Source organism: Odontesthes bonariensis, chromosome 4 (genome assembly GCF_027942865.1).
Source record: "Odontesthes bonariensis isolate fOdoBon6 chromosome 4, fOdoBon6.hap1, whole genome shotgun sequence".
In the NCBI taxonomy this organism is placed as follows: Eukaryota; Metazoa; Chordata; class Actinopteri; order Atheriniformes; family Atherinopsidae; genus Odontesthes; species Odontesthes bonariensis.
In genome coordinates, this window is record NC_134509.1 from 24,274,915 (window position 1) to 24,292,139 (window position 17,225).

Genomic DNA, 17,225 nt, shown 5'->3' on the forward strand with positions numbered 1-17,225 from the left:
ATTTACGGTATGGGTTAGGGTTGGACATTCAGGTGTGATGGTTTGGGTAAAGGGCACGGGAATGCATTGTGTCAATGGAAAGAGCATATGAGTGTGTGTATGATTGAGAGAAGTGCTGCAGGGACTGAAAAATGTAATTTAAGTATGTGTCAATGTTTAAGTGTGGCTTTTAGTGTAAAACCACTTTGAGTGGCAAAGAATTCAATCACAACACTTGGAGGGTGGTTATTCAGCCATGTGTGGTTATTCAGCCATTTTATTAACTTTGTAAAACATAGAAAATTTGCTAGAATAGGTGTAGGTTGTTTTTTTGTTGTTTTTTTTTCTGATGAAGTAGAATAAAGAAATGAGAAAGTTTCATATCATGAGAAAGAAAAGAACTACAGCTGCGTCGACGTTCTTATATTGGGATGCATTGTTTTTCTGTCTCCGAGCGTAATGCTTCGCTTTCACACAGAAGGTTATACAAAAGAGTTTCCCCACAGCCCTCTGGCTCATCCACATGATCTTTGGCAAATTGCAGAAGGTGCAGCAAGGCTTTCTCCTTGCAGAATTGTGGTTATTGAATATTTTTGTGTATAATAAAAATATAACGTCAAATAAGTTCTAAAGCACCCGCAAGCTTTCAAACACGTCTCCACTTTAACAGAATTCTGTTTCTGCCTCTGCAGTGCGTGTTCCAGATGCCGGGGTATACATGGTGGGCATGGCTGCATTTCCTTCCCATAATCCTTTGCACCAAGCTTCACCCACTTTATCCTCTGTTCCACAACCTCCCAGCAGTGGCGTAGAGGTATGTAGGAATTTCCTTTTTTTTATATTGGTTTAAACATATGTGTCCTCAGACACTCTTTTTTTTTTTTTTTTTCAATCAATTTCTTTGTTCTTTTCTTTTGTCCGGTCAGATGCTGTTGTTTCCTGCCATGAGCTTTGTTCAGGCAGGCCGTCTCTCCTCCCTAGAGTTTGTCATCCAGGTGCTCAGCTCAGAAGTCCACATCAGATTCCAGACCTATAGACCCCTCTGCCATTATCTTGGCCAGCACCTGCTGCTACCCAGTGAGTCACACACAGCAACACACTAACATACGCTTGACACGTATAAATGTGCACACATTCCAAAGGGAGTACCAGTAGGTGTTATAAAAAAGATGTAAGCCACCTGAGCCCACACCTCCAATTACACACACACACTGACCATCCTTGTCTAAAGCTGTTAAGATAGGTGAACATGAAAGGAAAGTGTGAATGGAGACAGAAAGTAGGGTGAAACTGGAGAGGAAGGAAACCAAACTTACAAGGTCACCTCCCTTGTGAATGTTACTTCTCATCATCCACAGTCACCAGAGTCACAACAATATGTTTGGAAAGGTGCACTGAGACACAGCAGCATGGACATGTAATAATAAGAGGAGAAGAAAAGGGATGCACTTCAAGGATTCAAGAATCTGTCACAAATCCACAGAGGCTGGTCTCTTTTTAAAGACAGTTCAGCACGTTTTTCAGACTGTGAATGTAATGCTACTGGTCTATCAGTTATACAGAAAGCCAGTTTTGTCTACCCCCCATAGGAAAACGGATACAAGCCTGGCACATTTATCAGAATCAGAATCAGAATCAGAATTCGTTTTATTGCCATTGTTAACTAGGAATTTACTGCGGCGTAAGGTGCAAACATGTAACATAGGATATAATGATAAAAAATAAAGAATAAAAATATATGTATTTATGTATTAGGTTCCCACTATGAATTCACAAACTACAGACATGCAAACATACTTTATATTCCACTTTTTTGAGAAATCTGCTTTTTTTTTTTTTTTTTTCTTGGATCCTGGATGTCATGGCTTTTATCAACAGTTTTGTTCCACTTTTACTTGTTGTGCACTTTTCCAAGATGTAATTCTAACAGCCACAGTTATGATTTGTTTGTCTACTATAAAGTACTGTGTAAAAGTCTTGAGCTGTCCCAAATGTCTTTACTGTATATATTGCCAGAAAAGCAGGGAATTGGTTCAGTGATTTTTATTTTTTTTTATTTTTAATGACAAATGGAAATACAGCACATGAGGCAAAAAAAGTGTTTGTGTAACTCGCTAGCTTTTAAGTCAGTATTTAGTCTAAGCACTTTTATTTCTTCAACAACATCCCTCTTAGACAAGCTTTCTGTCATTTCTTTAAGTAGTCTTCAGGAATAGTTCTCCAGGCTTCTTGAAGGACACCCCAAAGCTCTTCTTTGGATGTCGGCTGCCTTTTGTTCCGTTCTCTGTCAAGATGATCCCACACTGCTTTAATAATGTTGAGGTCCGGGCTCTGGGGAGGATTCATCCCTCCATCAGACCTGTTGCCACTGATTTTCAGTCCACTTCTTGTGTCATTTGGCATACCTCATCCTTTTCTCAAGAATTGGACTGAAAATGAGGAAAAAAACAGCCAATGTTCAGAAAGCCTGGAGAACTATCATCCAAGACCACTTTAAAAGATTAAAAGGAAGTCTGGCTGCTTGGAAGCAAAGTGGCTCGGTAGTTCTGCACACTTCTGTATTCGTACTATTACTTCTAAGTAACAATAGGTGTTTTTCTTTTTTTAGATAAATATAGGAATTTAATTTTAGTCTTTATATTATGTATTATTTCCTACTGTTGCAGTTTTTATATACATGGAGCTCTTTTCACGTTTTTTTTTCTCTCTTCAATGCACCTGTCACTCTTTCAGGTGTATTGAGCATATTCTTCAAAACTTGAGCGTTTTAGCATTTGTCACATAAATCAGTTAATAAGATATGATCCAACATCAGACATATTTTGTGACATGACCCCCCATATTTTAGGATGAAAAAAATAAAGTCTTCTTATGTTTTAGGTTGTGGAGGCCCAGCATGTGCTCCGGTCGCTGTTTGTGTCCCTAATGGCACGGTGAGCAGCGATCCACCCTCTTGCCCTCGACTAGAGCAGTGGTGTCCCTTCCAGCGCCGGTGCCTCCCCCTGTCAAGTCCATGCCAGCCGTCCTCCTGCCCTAACTGCAGCCATGCTCACCAGCTACCACCTGGGACATGGAGACCTCAATACACCCTACAGAAAGAGGTGGTCTTCACTTTGCCAGCAGGACCAGCATCGCACGTACTGGTGAGCGGGTTTACTTTAGACTCAGAGCTATTTCAGTGATGACCAGTTTCAGGTTTTACTTTTTAATTTGTCATCTATCTAATACAAAAGACTTGATTTTTTTTTTTTTCCTAGATAAAAGACCAACTGGAGGACATTCTGGTTTCGCGTGGAGATGTAATCGCCCTGCAGCATGACGCTGGCCCGTCCGCTCTTCTTCGGTGCCATTCTTCCCCACAGTCATTGTGGAGACAGCCTGTCTTTGCCTTTAACCTATCAGATTGGTTCTGGATCAACAATACAAGACAGTCAGCAGATTCTTCACCTGACCCCACGCCTGACCCGGTGCTTGACATGGAGGCGCTGGTGAGGGATGGCGAGGGTAGCTGGCTGGAGGAAGTTGTTTGTCCAATCAGAGTGATCTATGTGGGACACAACAAGACTCAGCTGCAGGGAGCGCAGCTGTCTGCTGGCCTCCCCCAGCCTGGACTTTATAGCCTGCTGGTAAGTCATCAATCCTCCTGTCATATCCCAGCATGCATTTGACACTAACTAAATTCAAGAGGAGGCCGCTTAGGAATGCAAAGCCTGTTGTGTTGAGCTGTGTTGAGTCAAACATTTCTTAAGCATACACTTTGGAGGTTTATAACGTATCATTCAAAATCAAATCTCAGTAATATTGTGGAACTTTGTATTTTTATTGCCAGTTTAGATTAATCTATGAGTAAATCATTCTTTGTTTGTATTACTGCTGTGTTACCCTAACAATTTAGATTAATTTATATTCAACTTCAGGTGCACTCCACGGAGCCGTCATACCCAACCTCAGCATCATGCCCATTGCGGGTGGTGCCTCCTCTCGGCCTGACGATCTTGCATCCCCCTACACGGAATGGTACCCTTTACCTTAAGCCCAATGACACCCGGCTTCTCCTCCGTGTGCAGTCTCGCTACATAACATGGGGATCCCAGCATGGCAGCAATCACAGCGTGATTTTCCAGTCTGAATGCCCCCCGGGCTTTATGTCCAGTCCAGCACTCTGTCAGCCTGGACCGAGCTCAGTTGAAATCTCAGAGCCCAACCTATATGCGGTGCTGGATCTGAGCCTGGGAGAGGAAGAACAGAAAGATCCAGTGCAGGTGGAGCTGGAAGCCAAGAATAATGTGACAGAAGCAAACCTGGTGGTGGTTGTTAAACTGGAAACACCTCTCAGGGGACTAATGGTACAACCACACCCTGCACATCGTGTACTGATGGAGTCTGTCGTGGTGAGTGTGTCCTTTTGTTAATGTATTTATTCAACAGTTGTTAGATATAGGTATTGTATACAATGAACTGCACTCTGTTTACAGAGTTACACTGCATCAGTGAGTGAAGGTTCCAGTCCTACATTTAAGTGGACAGTGGATGACAAGCCCTACTTCACCTATTACAATAGTGTCCTTAATGTCATCTACCAGAACGACGCCACCTACAAGCTCACAGTGAGTCTCTGTCACGTGTTCAAATTCAGCACAAGTCGAGTTTTTGTCATCCTGCCAAACAAAATTATGTATAACCGCTTTGTATTTGATACATTGCTTTCCACTAGGGTATCCACAGACACCAGCTGTGTTTACAAGGCCAGACTTTATTGAAATGAATAGTCCTGTCAGAATAAAACACCTTCATTTTAATCAGTTCAAGAAATGTGGTCTAAACCTTTTAAATCTGGTGAACAGAATAATGTAACCATGTATTTGCTAATTCTGGTCGGAGAAACATTACAATGGCAAAACAAACTGGTCAACAAAGGGCACTTTTTTATTGGAGAGCTGTGATGAGTTATGGATTCCTGATCGGTAGATTCAGAAAGGAGAAATTTCCCACTTGCTTTTGGTGTACTCCTGTGCAGGGAACAGAGTGAGCTAAGCTGTAACGGTCTGCTTTGACTTCTCCTTTATATCAACAGAAGAAGAAACCCTACATGTGTAATTTAGCTTTTTCCCAGAAAACTCTTAGATTTGAGTCTCAAATCTGAATGATTTTCTGTCAGATTGAAGAAATAGTTGTCTGTTTATACACGACTGCTGACTCAACAAATATATGCAGATGTAACCAGTACACAAAGACTTTTTTGCAGAATCAAAAAAGTGAAAGATAAAGAGAAGCAAAAACCCTGCCTGAACAGATGAATCCTTCTGACAAAGTTGAGAGCCATCATGGAACATTAGTCTGCATGTATCTGCTACATCCTTTTTTAGTTATGTTATGCTCACTGTTTTGTTTTAACTGTCCAAAATCCAGAGAAATTCAGCTTATTTTAATAAAGAACTCAAAGTAAAACCTGAACCAGCTTTCAAGGATTAATCAATGAATTTGAAAATGGTTTTGGTTTAATCTTCGAGATCCTTTTTTCTGCTCTTGTTGCGTGTTTTGCAAATATTATAACTGCATGTTGTAGTTATGTCATTCTCATAATAAACTTAGCTGTGACACAAGATTACAGCCTCTGAGCCACTATGTGACCTTGCTTCCAGGTGACGGCCACGAACCATGTCAGCACACTCATGGAGCATTTCAACGTAACCGTGGACAGACTGCAGCCCATGGCCAATCTCACCGTCAACGGTGTGCCAGATGTGGTCCCTCAGGGCTCCACTCAGACTCTCACCACCTCTGTGCTTTTGGACATGTCTGTGGCAGCCACCTTCAGGTATGAACTATGGAGGAGGGGAAGATGAATGGTGAATGGCATCAACTTGACAGATATTTTCCGTGGTGTTTCAAAACAGATTTTTAATCAGAAGGCCTGCCTCTTTCTGTCTTTGTGTCTCTCATTCTGCGATGTAACTGGAGTTAAAACACACTGCATCCATTTGTGTGCTTTTTCATCTCCTCTGTCTGTCTCTCACTTTGCTCTTTTCTCTGTTTTTGTCCTCCTGTGTGCCACAACAGCACTACAGGCAGTCAAGTCAAAGCTGAGCAGTAGATTTATAACCATGTGGTCCGGGAAGATTGCTGACAAGAATTTTCCCCTCTGTGCAGCTGTTTCCCCTATACTTTTCTTCCCCCCCCCCCTTTTGGAGTACTCTTTACCTTTCCCTCCACTCATACCACAGTCCAGAAAGGCTCCATGAGATTGAGTTTCCAATTCTCCTTGTCCAAACCCTCTACTGTGTCATTTAAAAAAAAAAAAAAAAAGATTCACATTTTCCAGCTTTTAAGTGACTGAGTATATTTGCATGCACTGGTGTTGCTCATATTGGGTAGAAACAAATCTGCTTAAACTGTCACACTGTTAGGATAAAGAGAAAAGAAAGTAAGTCCTCTTTTAAGGATTTTGTATTGTCTATTTTCTGCTGTAGGTGGTCTTTTGGTGACGGCGGATACAAGGAGTTTGAATTCCAACCTCCCTATTCTCCCTTACTCCCTGGCCAAGACTCGCCTAATCAAATTCTCCTAAGCAAAAACATCACCTATGTCTACTCTCAGCCAGGTAATCCCTCACACTTGTTCCAGTCATAAAAACAAGTATTAACTACCGTCGCAGAAACCTGTTTCATCCATGTGATATCTCGATGTTTTAAGCATGCAGCTGTCCATTTACCTCATTTCCTTGTCTCTTTCTGTGCAGGAATATACACAGCGCTGGTCTCTGTGTCCAACCGTTACGAGAACATCAGTCAGAGCATCAACATGAGTGTTTACAGCATCCTCACTCGTGTTGACATACAAACAGAGCCACAACTCCTCGCAGGCAAATCAGCCAGTTTTGAGGCTCATCCTCTGCCCTCACCGTATGGCATTCACTATGAGTGGAACTTTCGAGATGGTTCTCCCCTCCAACAAGGTCGGCTTGTGAACCACACCTATGCGCAGAGTGGCTTCTTCAATGTCTGTGTATCCGTAAACAACACCATCAGTAATACAGACGCTTGTGTTGAGAAATTTGTGTATGAGGAGATTGAAGATCTAACAGCTCAGAGTTCCTCTCCCACAGAGATTAACAGTCTGACCACAGTGACAGCCCGCCTTGCTTCTGGTAATAACATCACATGGACATTCTCAATGGGTGATGGCAACACTTACACTAGATCTGAACCCCAAGTGTCACACAAATACATCAAAGAAGGCAACTACACCGTAAATGTGACAGCCATGAATGCTGTGAGCTCGGGCTGGACGATCCTTCTAGTTCACGTGTTTGTTTTCCAAGTTATAAGAATGGAGCCTTCCGGATGTGTCCGAGAGCAGTCCGCCGTCAACTTTCAAGCTTGGGTGTCTGGTAACGCATCCGTTCTCCTGTATGAATGGAGCTTTGGGGATGGAAGCCCGAACGAGACACACATCGGCAAACCCGGAGTCTCACACACTTACCGGACCAGTGGGAATTACCACCTCTCCCTCCTCCTATCCAGTGGAGTTAATGAAGCCACCAAGGCTAATTTCTTCAACTGGGTGTGTGTGCAGCCAGCTTTGACCAACATCAGCTTCATTCCAGAGAAATCCCACTACTCTGTTGGGGAAGAAATTCGGTTCCAGGTGAAAGCTGAGCCTGAATTCAACTACAGCTATCAGTGGGACTTTGGTAGGGAGGAAGACTTTGTCCTTATCCATGGTTCTGGGAATATTGTGAGAACTTATAACGAACCAGGTCACTACAAAGTGACAGTGCATGTTTTCAATAACATCTCTTCCAGTAATAGCAGTGCTTTGATTGAGGTTTTGATGCCAATTGGACCAATTGCTATTCAACATAATGGCACCAAGTACAATAACCTGACACTGGGAGCTCCATTTACTTTCATGACTTCTTCTTTGGCCTCAGATACCACTTACACCTGGAATTTTGGAGATGGAATTGTGCTTACAGGCCAGAATATCCTCCATACCTACAACATCTCTGGGAACTACAAAATCACAGTGAAAGCAGCCAACACTGTTAGCCAGAATGACGCTGTTTTACCTGTTACTGTACTCGCACCAATCCGTGGGTTGACAGTCAATGCCAGCTTAGTAAATGTTCCTTTGAATGCCTCAGTCCACTTTGAGGCCCACAAGGAGGAGGGAGACGGTGTGCGATACTCTTGGATACTGTGTGATCGCTGTACCTCAATACCAGGGAACCATACCATGTTCTACACTTTCCGCTCTGTCGGTACTTTCAACATCATTGTGACAGCGGAGAATGATGTCGGAACAGCACAAACGAGCATCTACTTGTTTGTCCAGCGTAAGTTGGAGGGTCTGCAGATTTTGGCAGATCAGATCGAAGGAGGCCGAAGCACAGGTTTGGAGCGTTGTTGTTATGCTACAAACCGTGTTCTCCACCTTCAAGCAGGATTAAAGGAGGGCACCAACATGACCTTTACGTGGAACTTCATTAGAAAGATGGACCCGCTCAGTTCATTCAACATGAGCGGGAAGACTGTGGAGGTGAATTTCTCTGAGCCAGGTTCATATGACATCTTTCTGTGGGCAGCCAACCTTCTGGGACAGCTGTCCATGAACAGAACCATCCGCTTCCTCGAACCAGCTGCAGGTGTGTACCTGCAGATCAGCAACAACCCAGTTGCTGTCAGTTCACAAACAAACCTGACAGTGATGATTATGGAAGGCTCAGATCTGCAGTATCGGTGGTTTGTGGATGGGAGCGATGTGCAGTGGAACAAGCCATGGTTGACCCTCAGCTTTGATAGTTCAGGCCAAAAACAAGTTTATGTGGAGGCCTTCAATGAGGTTAGCTCAGAGATTGTGTCAGAGGTTGTCAACGTCCAGGAAGTCATCTCTGGGCTTAGTTTCACTGCTATCAATGTGACCGAGCCGGCTTACGTAGCAACGAAAGCCAATATTTATCTGCAGGGGGAGGTGCTGACAGGAACTAATGTTACATGGACATGGATGTGGGAGGGAAGAACTCAAACTGGAAGGCAAACGACTCTGATTTTCCAGGAGCCAAAAACAGCCATAATTACGTTGAACGCTACCAATGATGTCAGTGAGCAAATGGTTTCCAAGGAGTTCTATGTTCAGGACATGGTTAACGGGTTGGAGCTAAGAGGCACCAAGAAGCTGGCAGGAGTCAACGAAAAGGTGGAGTTCACCATCTTAATGGCAGCGGGTACGGACGTTCAGCTGATCCTCAGCTTTAGCGGGGATGCCACCATTATCCCTCAGGTTAACCAGACCTACACCCATGTCTTCAGCAGGGCGGATATATACATGGTCAATCTCACTGCTCACAACCAGGTAATGTAAAATAAAATTCAATTATAAGAACAAGTCACATTTCATGTTATGTATTGGGTTTCTTTTAACCTTCAAAAGCAGCAATTATATAAAAAACACTATCATTTCATTCTCTACATTGTAGATTTTCCCTAAAAAGAGAAAAGTTTTAATTAATGTCGGCTGTCTATATATATATTGGACCCTACTGCTTACTTTAAACAAAACTTCACTTACAGTCAGTATGTGAAGACTTCACACCTCGCAGAAGTATCAAAAAAAAAAAATAGGCTTGTTCAGGAGGAGCCAGTCCTGCGTGAATTCGTTTTTTTAATCATACGTGAACCCGACATGGTTTGATTTCACACAAGCATAAAAATGATTTTCTCCTGACATTCTGGCAGCTGCAGTTTCTGGAGCCAGTTAGCCTCCTCCCTGCACAGCCTAAGGGCATGACAGAAATTGCTGACGGATTAGGTTTTAACCCAGTATTAACAATTTCAAATCAAGGGTAAAAAAAAAACCTGCTCATTGTTCTTGCTCAGCATCACTCTTTATTAAAAAGAGTGACATTTTAGCCCGCCAGGGCCATTGGCCAGAGTATTGTGAAAATCACAGTGATAATGGTCATGCTGAGCAAGAGCAGCATGCTGGTATTTTTCTTTCATTTTAAAGTATAATGATATCCTCCATCTCTAATGTGTGGAAAATCTTCCAAAAAGCTTTTAAGTTATTTTATTTTTATTTTGAAGAGATTGATTACAACATTTTCTAATTATATTCTCATTTGAAGTCATGAACTGCAATATATCACAGTTTCAGTCTGTGAATAAACATTGGACTGATTTAATTATCGATGTAGCAGTTATTGATCAAGCAGCAGAGAAGATTTAATCTTCCACTCAGCTGAATGTCAAAAGCCACATTAAAATGATCTCTAAAATGTAAAAGGCTAACCTTAACTGCTTTAAGATAAGAAACTGTGTGGCATTTCAGTTCAGTGACAAGTTCATGTCTGTCACACAGTTTGATTGTCTGATCTCAGGCTAGTCGGTCTAAGATTAAAGCAGTAGAGAGCCTTCACAATCGAGCATTAAAAAATGCTCAAGAAAATGCAAATAAAGTCTCATCAGTGCCACTTTTTAAGTAAATATGTTTTTGGATTTTGTAAACTGAATTTATTTTCATGGCTTTAATTTTGTATTCAGATGTTTAAAGGGACTCTACCTCACCTTGAATATATTATGACACACAATTGCATAAGATCCTGTAGACACTTAAACGGCAAACAGAAAGGAACAAAATATTCTCCACGCACCGCCTTTTCATTTAAAATCATCTGTAGACTTTAACTTTTTCAGAGAGATGTTGAACTTGGGTTAATTCACTTTTATTTTTTATATAGATTTATATGTTTCTGATTACCATTTTCTTTAAACACTATACCATACTTGTATTGGAGAGCTGTTTTCAGCTTATCTAGGTATATTGTGTTTGTCTCTATTAAACAAACCTTTATAGAATAGAGAGTATTGAGGTGCATCTGGTCAGTGGAATGTGAGGATTCTTAAAAAAAAACATCTGTGAAGATGAAGCTTTGATAATCCTGTGACAGTTTAAAAGTAAAAGCTGTGTCATTAACTATTATTGTTTTTAGTTTATTTAGATAGAGACAAATCGTTCCAGCTGACATGCATGCAGCTGTAAGTAATAAAACTACTGTAGACTACGTGCTAGTGGATATATGGGTCTCCAAGCACTTCATGAAATCGGGATCAGATAGAACAGGATGCAGGGGTTTCTGGGACTTCCTTTGTGATCTGAAGGCTACTAGAAACTGCTTGGATTTTTATTTCGACTCCCCTCTGCTGCAGTCTGCTCTCAGCTGTGTTAAAAGTGCACTTTGTCTCAAACAAGCTTCATGAATGTAACTCTCTTATAATGGAAAGGATGAAAGCAGCTCACACTGTCGACTGCACCTACGGTGCGCTTTGCACTTAAATAACACGACATGACATCGCCTTGTTGTTTCATTCATGCAGGTGAGTGTCGTGACGCGAAATCTGCAGGTGGTGGTGATGGAGCTGGTGGGTGGACTTTCCATCCAGGGAATCTGCACAGCAATCCCCGTGGGTGTAAAGAAGTTGTTTACGGCCAGCATCCTGAAGGGCAAACCTGTTAAATTCTTGTGGACTTTTGAGCTGCAGTCCAGCACGGCGACATGTATAGGCACAGAGGTCCGGTGACTTACACATAAAAAAGCCTTTCGAATGTTCCAGAAATTGTTATCTCCCTGTCATCCATCTGAATGGTGATGAATCTCGTTGATTTACACAACCATAGGTGCCCTACACCCCAGAAGTTCCAGGCATACTGAAGATCCATCTGCGGGCCTGGAACAGCCTACATACGCAGATCATCATGGAGCAGATATTTGTGCAGAACCTGCTGAAGTCTGCCACCCTGTATGCGGTGCCACGGGACACTTTCATCAACAAGACTGTTACACTGATGGCCTCTGTCACGCCTAGATCTACTCCTGTCACGTGCTTGTGGGACTTTGGTGACAACTCTTCTCCAGTTCATACAAACACCACGTCTGTGGGTTATAAGTATCGTCTTCCCGGACACTACCAGGTTCAAGTATGTATATTTTCTGTCTTGATGTTTCATCTAATCGTTGCGAGATACATTAATTTCCCAGCTGCTGTATGTGAAGGCTTGATATCCTGTCAGATTTGTGATTTCAAACGTTTGTTTCTTTTTCTTAACAGGTGAACTGCAGTAACCTGGTTAGCTGGGTGTTGGCCCAGGTGACAGTAAGCATCAGTGTATTAGAGTGTGAGGAGCCAGAAGTGCAGATGGCTCAAACCCGGCTGGCCATGTGGCGCTTTCAGCCCATCTTGGTGGAGGCCAGCGTGGACTTGAAGGGGTGCATACGCTACGGACCTCAGTTCCTCTGGCAGATAGTCTCAGCATCCTCCTGTGATAGTGAAATGATAAAAGGCAACCCGCTGCTCCCTGCATCAGAGACCCAGCCTTCTCAGGTTTCTCCTGGCCAAAAAGTTCACCTGCCGATGGAGGTGGACGTTAGACGTCTGCAGCTGTCATTACCAAAGATGGCTTTGGCAGCGGGGAACTATAGCTTGGTGTTTTCTCTGTCATATGAAGGAGTGCCACTAAGGAAAGCTGCCTGTCTGCAACTCAGTGTAATGGCTGCCAAGTGAGTAGAAAAACAGAAAAGCCTTTTGACACTTCCAGGATGAATTAACCCCCACACCGCTTTTATTTTACAAACCCAATTCCAAAAACTATGTCGAACGTGAGACCTTTTACTATTTCATGATAATTGTTACTATTTTCTAAGTTTAATTCTTTCTTGTTTTCTTTTTTGTTAGGCTGAAGCCCATTATTGAAGGAGGCACCTATCGCGTGTGGTCGAGGACCCAGGACCTGCAGCTCAGTGCAGAGCAGTCTTACGACCCCAACATGGACCCAGAAAGTCAGTCTCTGCTTCACTACCACTGGGATTGTCAGAGTACTTCCAAGGTACAACAAGAAGAAGTGCCAAAAATGGCTTTCAAGTGTTTTTTGTAGTTCTAAAGGTAGCTAGACAGTTAAAAGAGAAGCACAACAAATATTGTTTAATCTGCTTTTCTGGAAGGCTCTCTCTGAATGCGGCTAATGTGTATCACTTTAAACTGTTGAACTGTTACCTTTTACAGTAAAATCAAGCTATCATTAACTATAAATTAGCTACTCAGTTACTTTTGTTCATACATAATTGTATAGTGCACACTAAGTGATGCTGATAAATGTCTATAATTGAACTTGAAGTAAAGCAAAGCTATCTGCTGCTCAGCCTTTGTTCCTGTGGTGTGCCAGGAGAGCCATTTTGTTTCTCTTACTGTTTTCTCAACCTTCGACTTGACTCTGAAAGATGAAAGAGTTAAATCATCAACCTGAGCTCTACTTTCTAATTCTTTTAATGTAATTTCTTTTAGTAAAGATTCATGGAAGCGAGAGGTAATTCTGTAAAGAATAGAGAAACAGTTTCTTTTAGGGAAGCTTCATAGTATTGTTGTAATGAAGAGAAAGTTCAACAGTCTGCCAGTGGCTATTTTTACATGCACAGCAATATTCCGACAACTGGGTTTATTCTAGATAAGAAAGTATTCCGATTATGGTGTTTTCATGAGGATATTCTGTTCATATATCCATGTTTATGTTAAGGAGCATTGGTTCCTCCTAAACTTTATTGGCACCCATTCCCCAGAACAATCAGTCTTTTGGCAAGTTTTTTGGAAACATTATTATAGAGCATTATTATAGTCCAGTAAATGACTCCTGCTTACAATGGGTCATTGTGATGTTTGTACCTATCCAAAGCCTTCAATATATCCATATTTCTCAAATCACAGAGCTACACTCAGGTTCCTCTCCCCGAAAGTGTGTCTATTTTTCGTTCCCACAGCCATCCTCACAGGTCATGTGTTGCTGAGATGCACTGTGCCGCGAGTTGCTGTGAAAACTGCAGTAAGATGTACAAGTGTGATTAAGATGCGTCTACATAATGGCATTAACATTACACGGCTGTGTCTTATTCAGAGTACAGTCCTGTTTGGGCTGATGTCAGAATGTTGCTGTGCATGTAAACAAACCCAGTATGTCTTTTAAATATGGATTGTATAAGGGTGTGTGTTGATTCTGTGTTTTTCACACTCGCTGTTTCTGTTGTTGGGCGGTAACACTTTCTGCCAGAGCAGCGAAAGACCAAAATATGAGACCCAATGGGAAGGGTGTGTCCAGCAGAATGGAGTGTGCTTGGAGATGTATGTCCATCTTTGCGAGGGCCAGTTTCATGTTGAGATACTGGGAGCATGGACTTATTTTAAAGACAGTGATTTTTGTCTAAAGGTCTGTTTGAGGATCAAGTCTAATGGGTAAAGTAGGTTAAGCATTGTATCAGTGAAGGCCCTAACAAAGATAGATGTGCACAGATGTGTGTGTGTGTGTGTGTGTGTGTGTGTGTGTGTGTGTGTGTGTGTGTGTGATGCACGTCTAAGCAGCAAGGCATGTAAAGGGTTATATAACTGTTTAGAGATAAACTCAGCATTCCACAGCTAGTGCTTTGCTCCCCACCCTGACAATTACACAGTCCACATCAACAATGTCACACACATTCAAACACACACACACACACACACACACACACACACACACACACACACATTTGTGAAGTACTGTTGATAAAGGAACTGAAGAACAGTGAGTTTAAACAGTAAGAGTGAAATGCATTTGCATTTTGACTCAAAGTGAAGACACAGAAGAATGTAGAGAGTGGTTTTTATCACTGCAAGGTTATTCTTGCTTCACTTTTTAAAAAAGTAATTTTATTTCTTTGCTTTATAAAGTTTACTGTTCCAAGAACAAGACAAATGTTCTTACATGAACTAAAAAGTTAAAGTGGACAAATTTATAGAAGGAAACATGATTGATCTATATTTAACTCAAAAAGCAGTACAGGGAAGTATTCAGGGTGGTAGTGATTTTAAAAAAAAAAAAAAAGAAGAAGAAACAGTCATTGTTGTTGATAGCAATACAAAATACAGTATTGTGATGGGTTCATGAGTATTGATGAATATTCATTACATATTACAAATAACAAAGTTCCAGATCTGGATTTATTTTAATTTTCTTTGGGAAACAGGGAGCAACCACCTGTGCTGCTCCAATAAAAGTTGCTGCATCATCCCTTTAAGCACTTGTCCCGTTCAGTTTGACTAACTTACATGTAAGTTGTGTAACAAAAGTCATGATGAATTTTGTGGACTATGAGACTCTAAGTTTCCTGAGGCATGCACAAATTAGTATGAAGCTGCTATCTTGTTTATTATTACCTCCACAAGGTTTTTCAACCATTATCAGAATGCAATTTCTCTGTTTAAAGGCCCAAACTCCCTCTTATGTTAGGATGTCTCCATTTCTTTCCAACTGTCTGAACTTAAGTACAAACCAGATTATACAAGTGATTCACAATCAAAACTGAAATGATTCAGTGATTTCAAGAACACTCTGAGCAGCATATATTTTACTCCAGTTACATGGCGGCTCTCCAAGAACAGTCAAGATGGCAGGGTTTAATTGACTGAACAAAGATATTAGAGGAAAAGAGTCCTAAAAATGGGCTAAATCATGTATACAACAGAGATGAAGAACCACATGGAAAGTCTGCAATAGAATGCACTTAGCAAGTTTAATAGAATAATGCAGTCAACATAGCACCTTATAAACAAAGGGATCTTGAAACAAGGGGAGATGTGAGACTTTGAGAAGGATATAAAAGTAAACTAAACACAAAAGAGCTATTTATACAAAATCATTTCAAAGCAGTCCATAAATGAACATTAAAACAGTATCACTCTCACTATCAATCCTAGCGACGGCCCTTTGAAAAATCTTCAGCCTCTTGAAATAAACTGACAATGAAAACGTGACTCAGCTTTTCCGATCATTAGTTATAATGTGACTCAATAAAGGAAAAAGTTTATGACTTTGTTAAACTGTAAAAAAGGTTTTGAGTTACATACTTCTTAACTAGCTTCATGTCTTCATTGAGTTTAATTGATTGTGTTACAGTGAAATCAGAGTAGATGTAAATATAGTTTAATAACTGAACGTTCCACTCCAATAAGTACATTTCCCTGTTTTATCACTAAATTTCCTTCCTTCGCTTAAAACGAGTATAAAGAAAACAACATCTGTTTTCAGGGTCCAGAGCACTGCTCCAGTCTGAACTTCGGCCTTGGCTCCAGTGGCCCCATGCTGGGAATCTCTGGCTCTGAGCTGGAGGCAGGTGTCGAGTACACGTTCAAGCTGACCATCAGCAAAGACAGCATGACGCCAGAGTCCACCACACAGACTGTAAGTGAACACAGTGCCCTGCAGTCTCATTTCAAATATGTCCATCATCGACAGCATTTTCAATCTGAATCGTTTATGTAGACCTCTGCCTCCTTAAAGCCTGTATTTGTCCCTGCCCTAACATTCTGTGTGTTGGTGACAGGTGCTCGTACAGAGTGGCCACATTCCTATGGTGTATCTCGAGTGTGTGTCCTGTAAGGCGCAGTCCATTTACGAGGTCAGCCAGAACTCGTATGTGTACCTCAAAGGAACCTGCTCCAACTGCCAGGGCTTCTACCGAGGGGTAAGAAAAACACACAGACAAATCCAAACAAAGGCACTAAAACACCATCCGACTGAATGTGACCCCCTGTGTCACAGAAGTCACAGTGAAGCCAGTATTTCCAAGACCGTTTTCTTCCTTCTTTCTTCCTCTCCTGATCCACTACATCTACTTTGCTCAAACTTTCCGTGGGATTTTTGTGATGCAGTAGTTGTGTGTGTGTGTGTGTGTGTGTGTGTGTGTGTGTGTGTGTGTGTGTGTGAGAATGAGGTCATCGCACAAGTCGAGCCAGAGAGAATATGTTATGCCCTAATTAACATAAGGAAACCATTTCAAAGACAAAAAACATGTTGGGTTGCTGGAGTTCAGACTGCTCTCAGCTGTAGTATAATCTAGGTAAATTTGTACACTGTTGAATAGTTTCCACTCTTTACAAGGGTCGATTTATTACTTTCTACTTTTGACATGCATTTGATTTCATGTACGTAGTGCTCATGTTGCATTTACACAGGAGTAAAAGGAACACATCAAATTAATACAGAGAATCAATCGTAAATTTTCTGCTCTTTTCATAGAAACTGCTTTAAGTAGGTGGAATGAAGCATTTGACTCCACTCCAACCCTCTCATCTGCTGGGATTTATCCAGCAGTTTCCTGTTTCCATGCAAATTTACATTTGGACAGAAAGAACATAACTAGCTTATCTTTTTTTATGAGAAGGCACGTA

At 41.5% G+C, this 17,225-nt stretch overlaps 1 protein-coding gene across 1 annotated transcript in view; it reads left to right on the forward strand.

Annotated features, from left to right (window-relative positions):
- The window catches only part of pkd1a (polycystic kidney disease 1a), a 78,406-nt gene that overhangs the window by 37,825 nt on the left and 23,356 nt on the right, over positions 1-17,225 (forward strand). Inside the window, exons 11-25 of the mRNA XM_075463562.1 lie at positions 672-793; positions 906-1,056; positions 2,860-3,122; positions 3,237-3,605; positions 3,897-4,370; positions 4,455-4,586; positions 5,622-5,797; positions 6,450-6,580; positions 6,719-9,333; positions 11,355-11,549; positions 11,656-11,955; positions 12,087-12,535; positions 12,711-12,861; positions 16,084-16,236; positions 16,379-16,519. Coding sequence (XP_075319677.1) covers positions 672-793; positions 906-1,056; positions 2,860-3,122; positions 3,237-3,605; positions 3,897-4,370; positions 4,455-4,586; positions 5,622-5,797; positions 6,450-6,580; positions 6,719-9,333; positions 11,355-11,549; positions 11,656-11,955; positions 12,087-12,535; positions 12,711-12,861; positions 16,084-16,236; positions 16,379-16,519 — 5,822 coding nt within the window. The remainder of the gene's footprint in view (positions 1-671; positions 794-905; positions 1,057-2,859; positions 3,123-3,236; positions 3,606-3,896; positions 4,371-4,454; positions 4,587-5,621; positions 5,798-6,449; positions 6,581-6,718; positions 9,334-11,354; positions 11,550-11,655; positions 11,956-12,086; positions 12,536-12,710; positions 12,862-16,083; positions 16,237-16,378; positions 16,520-17,225) is intronic.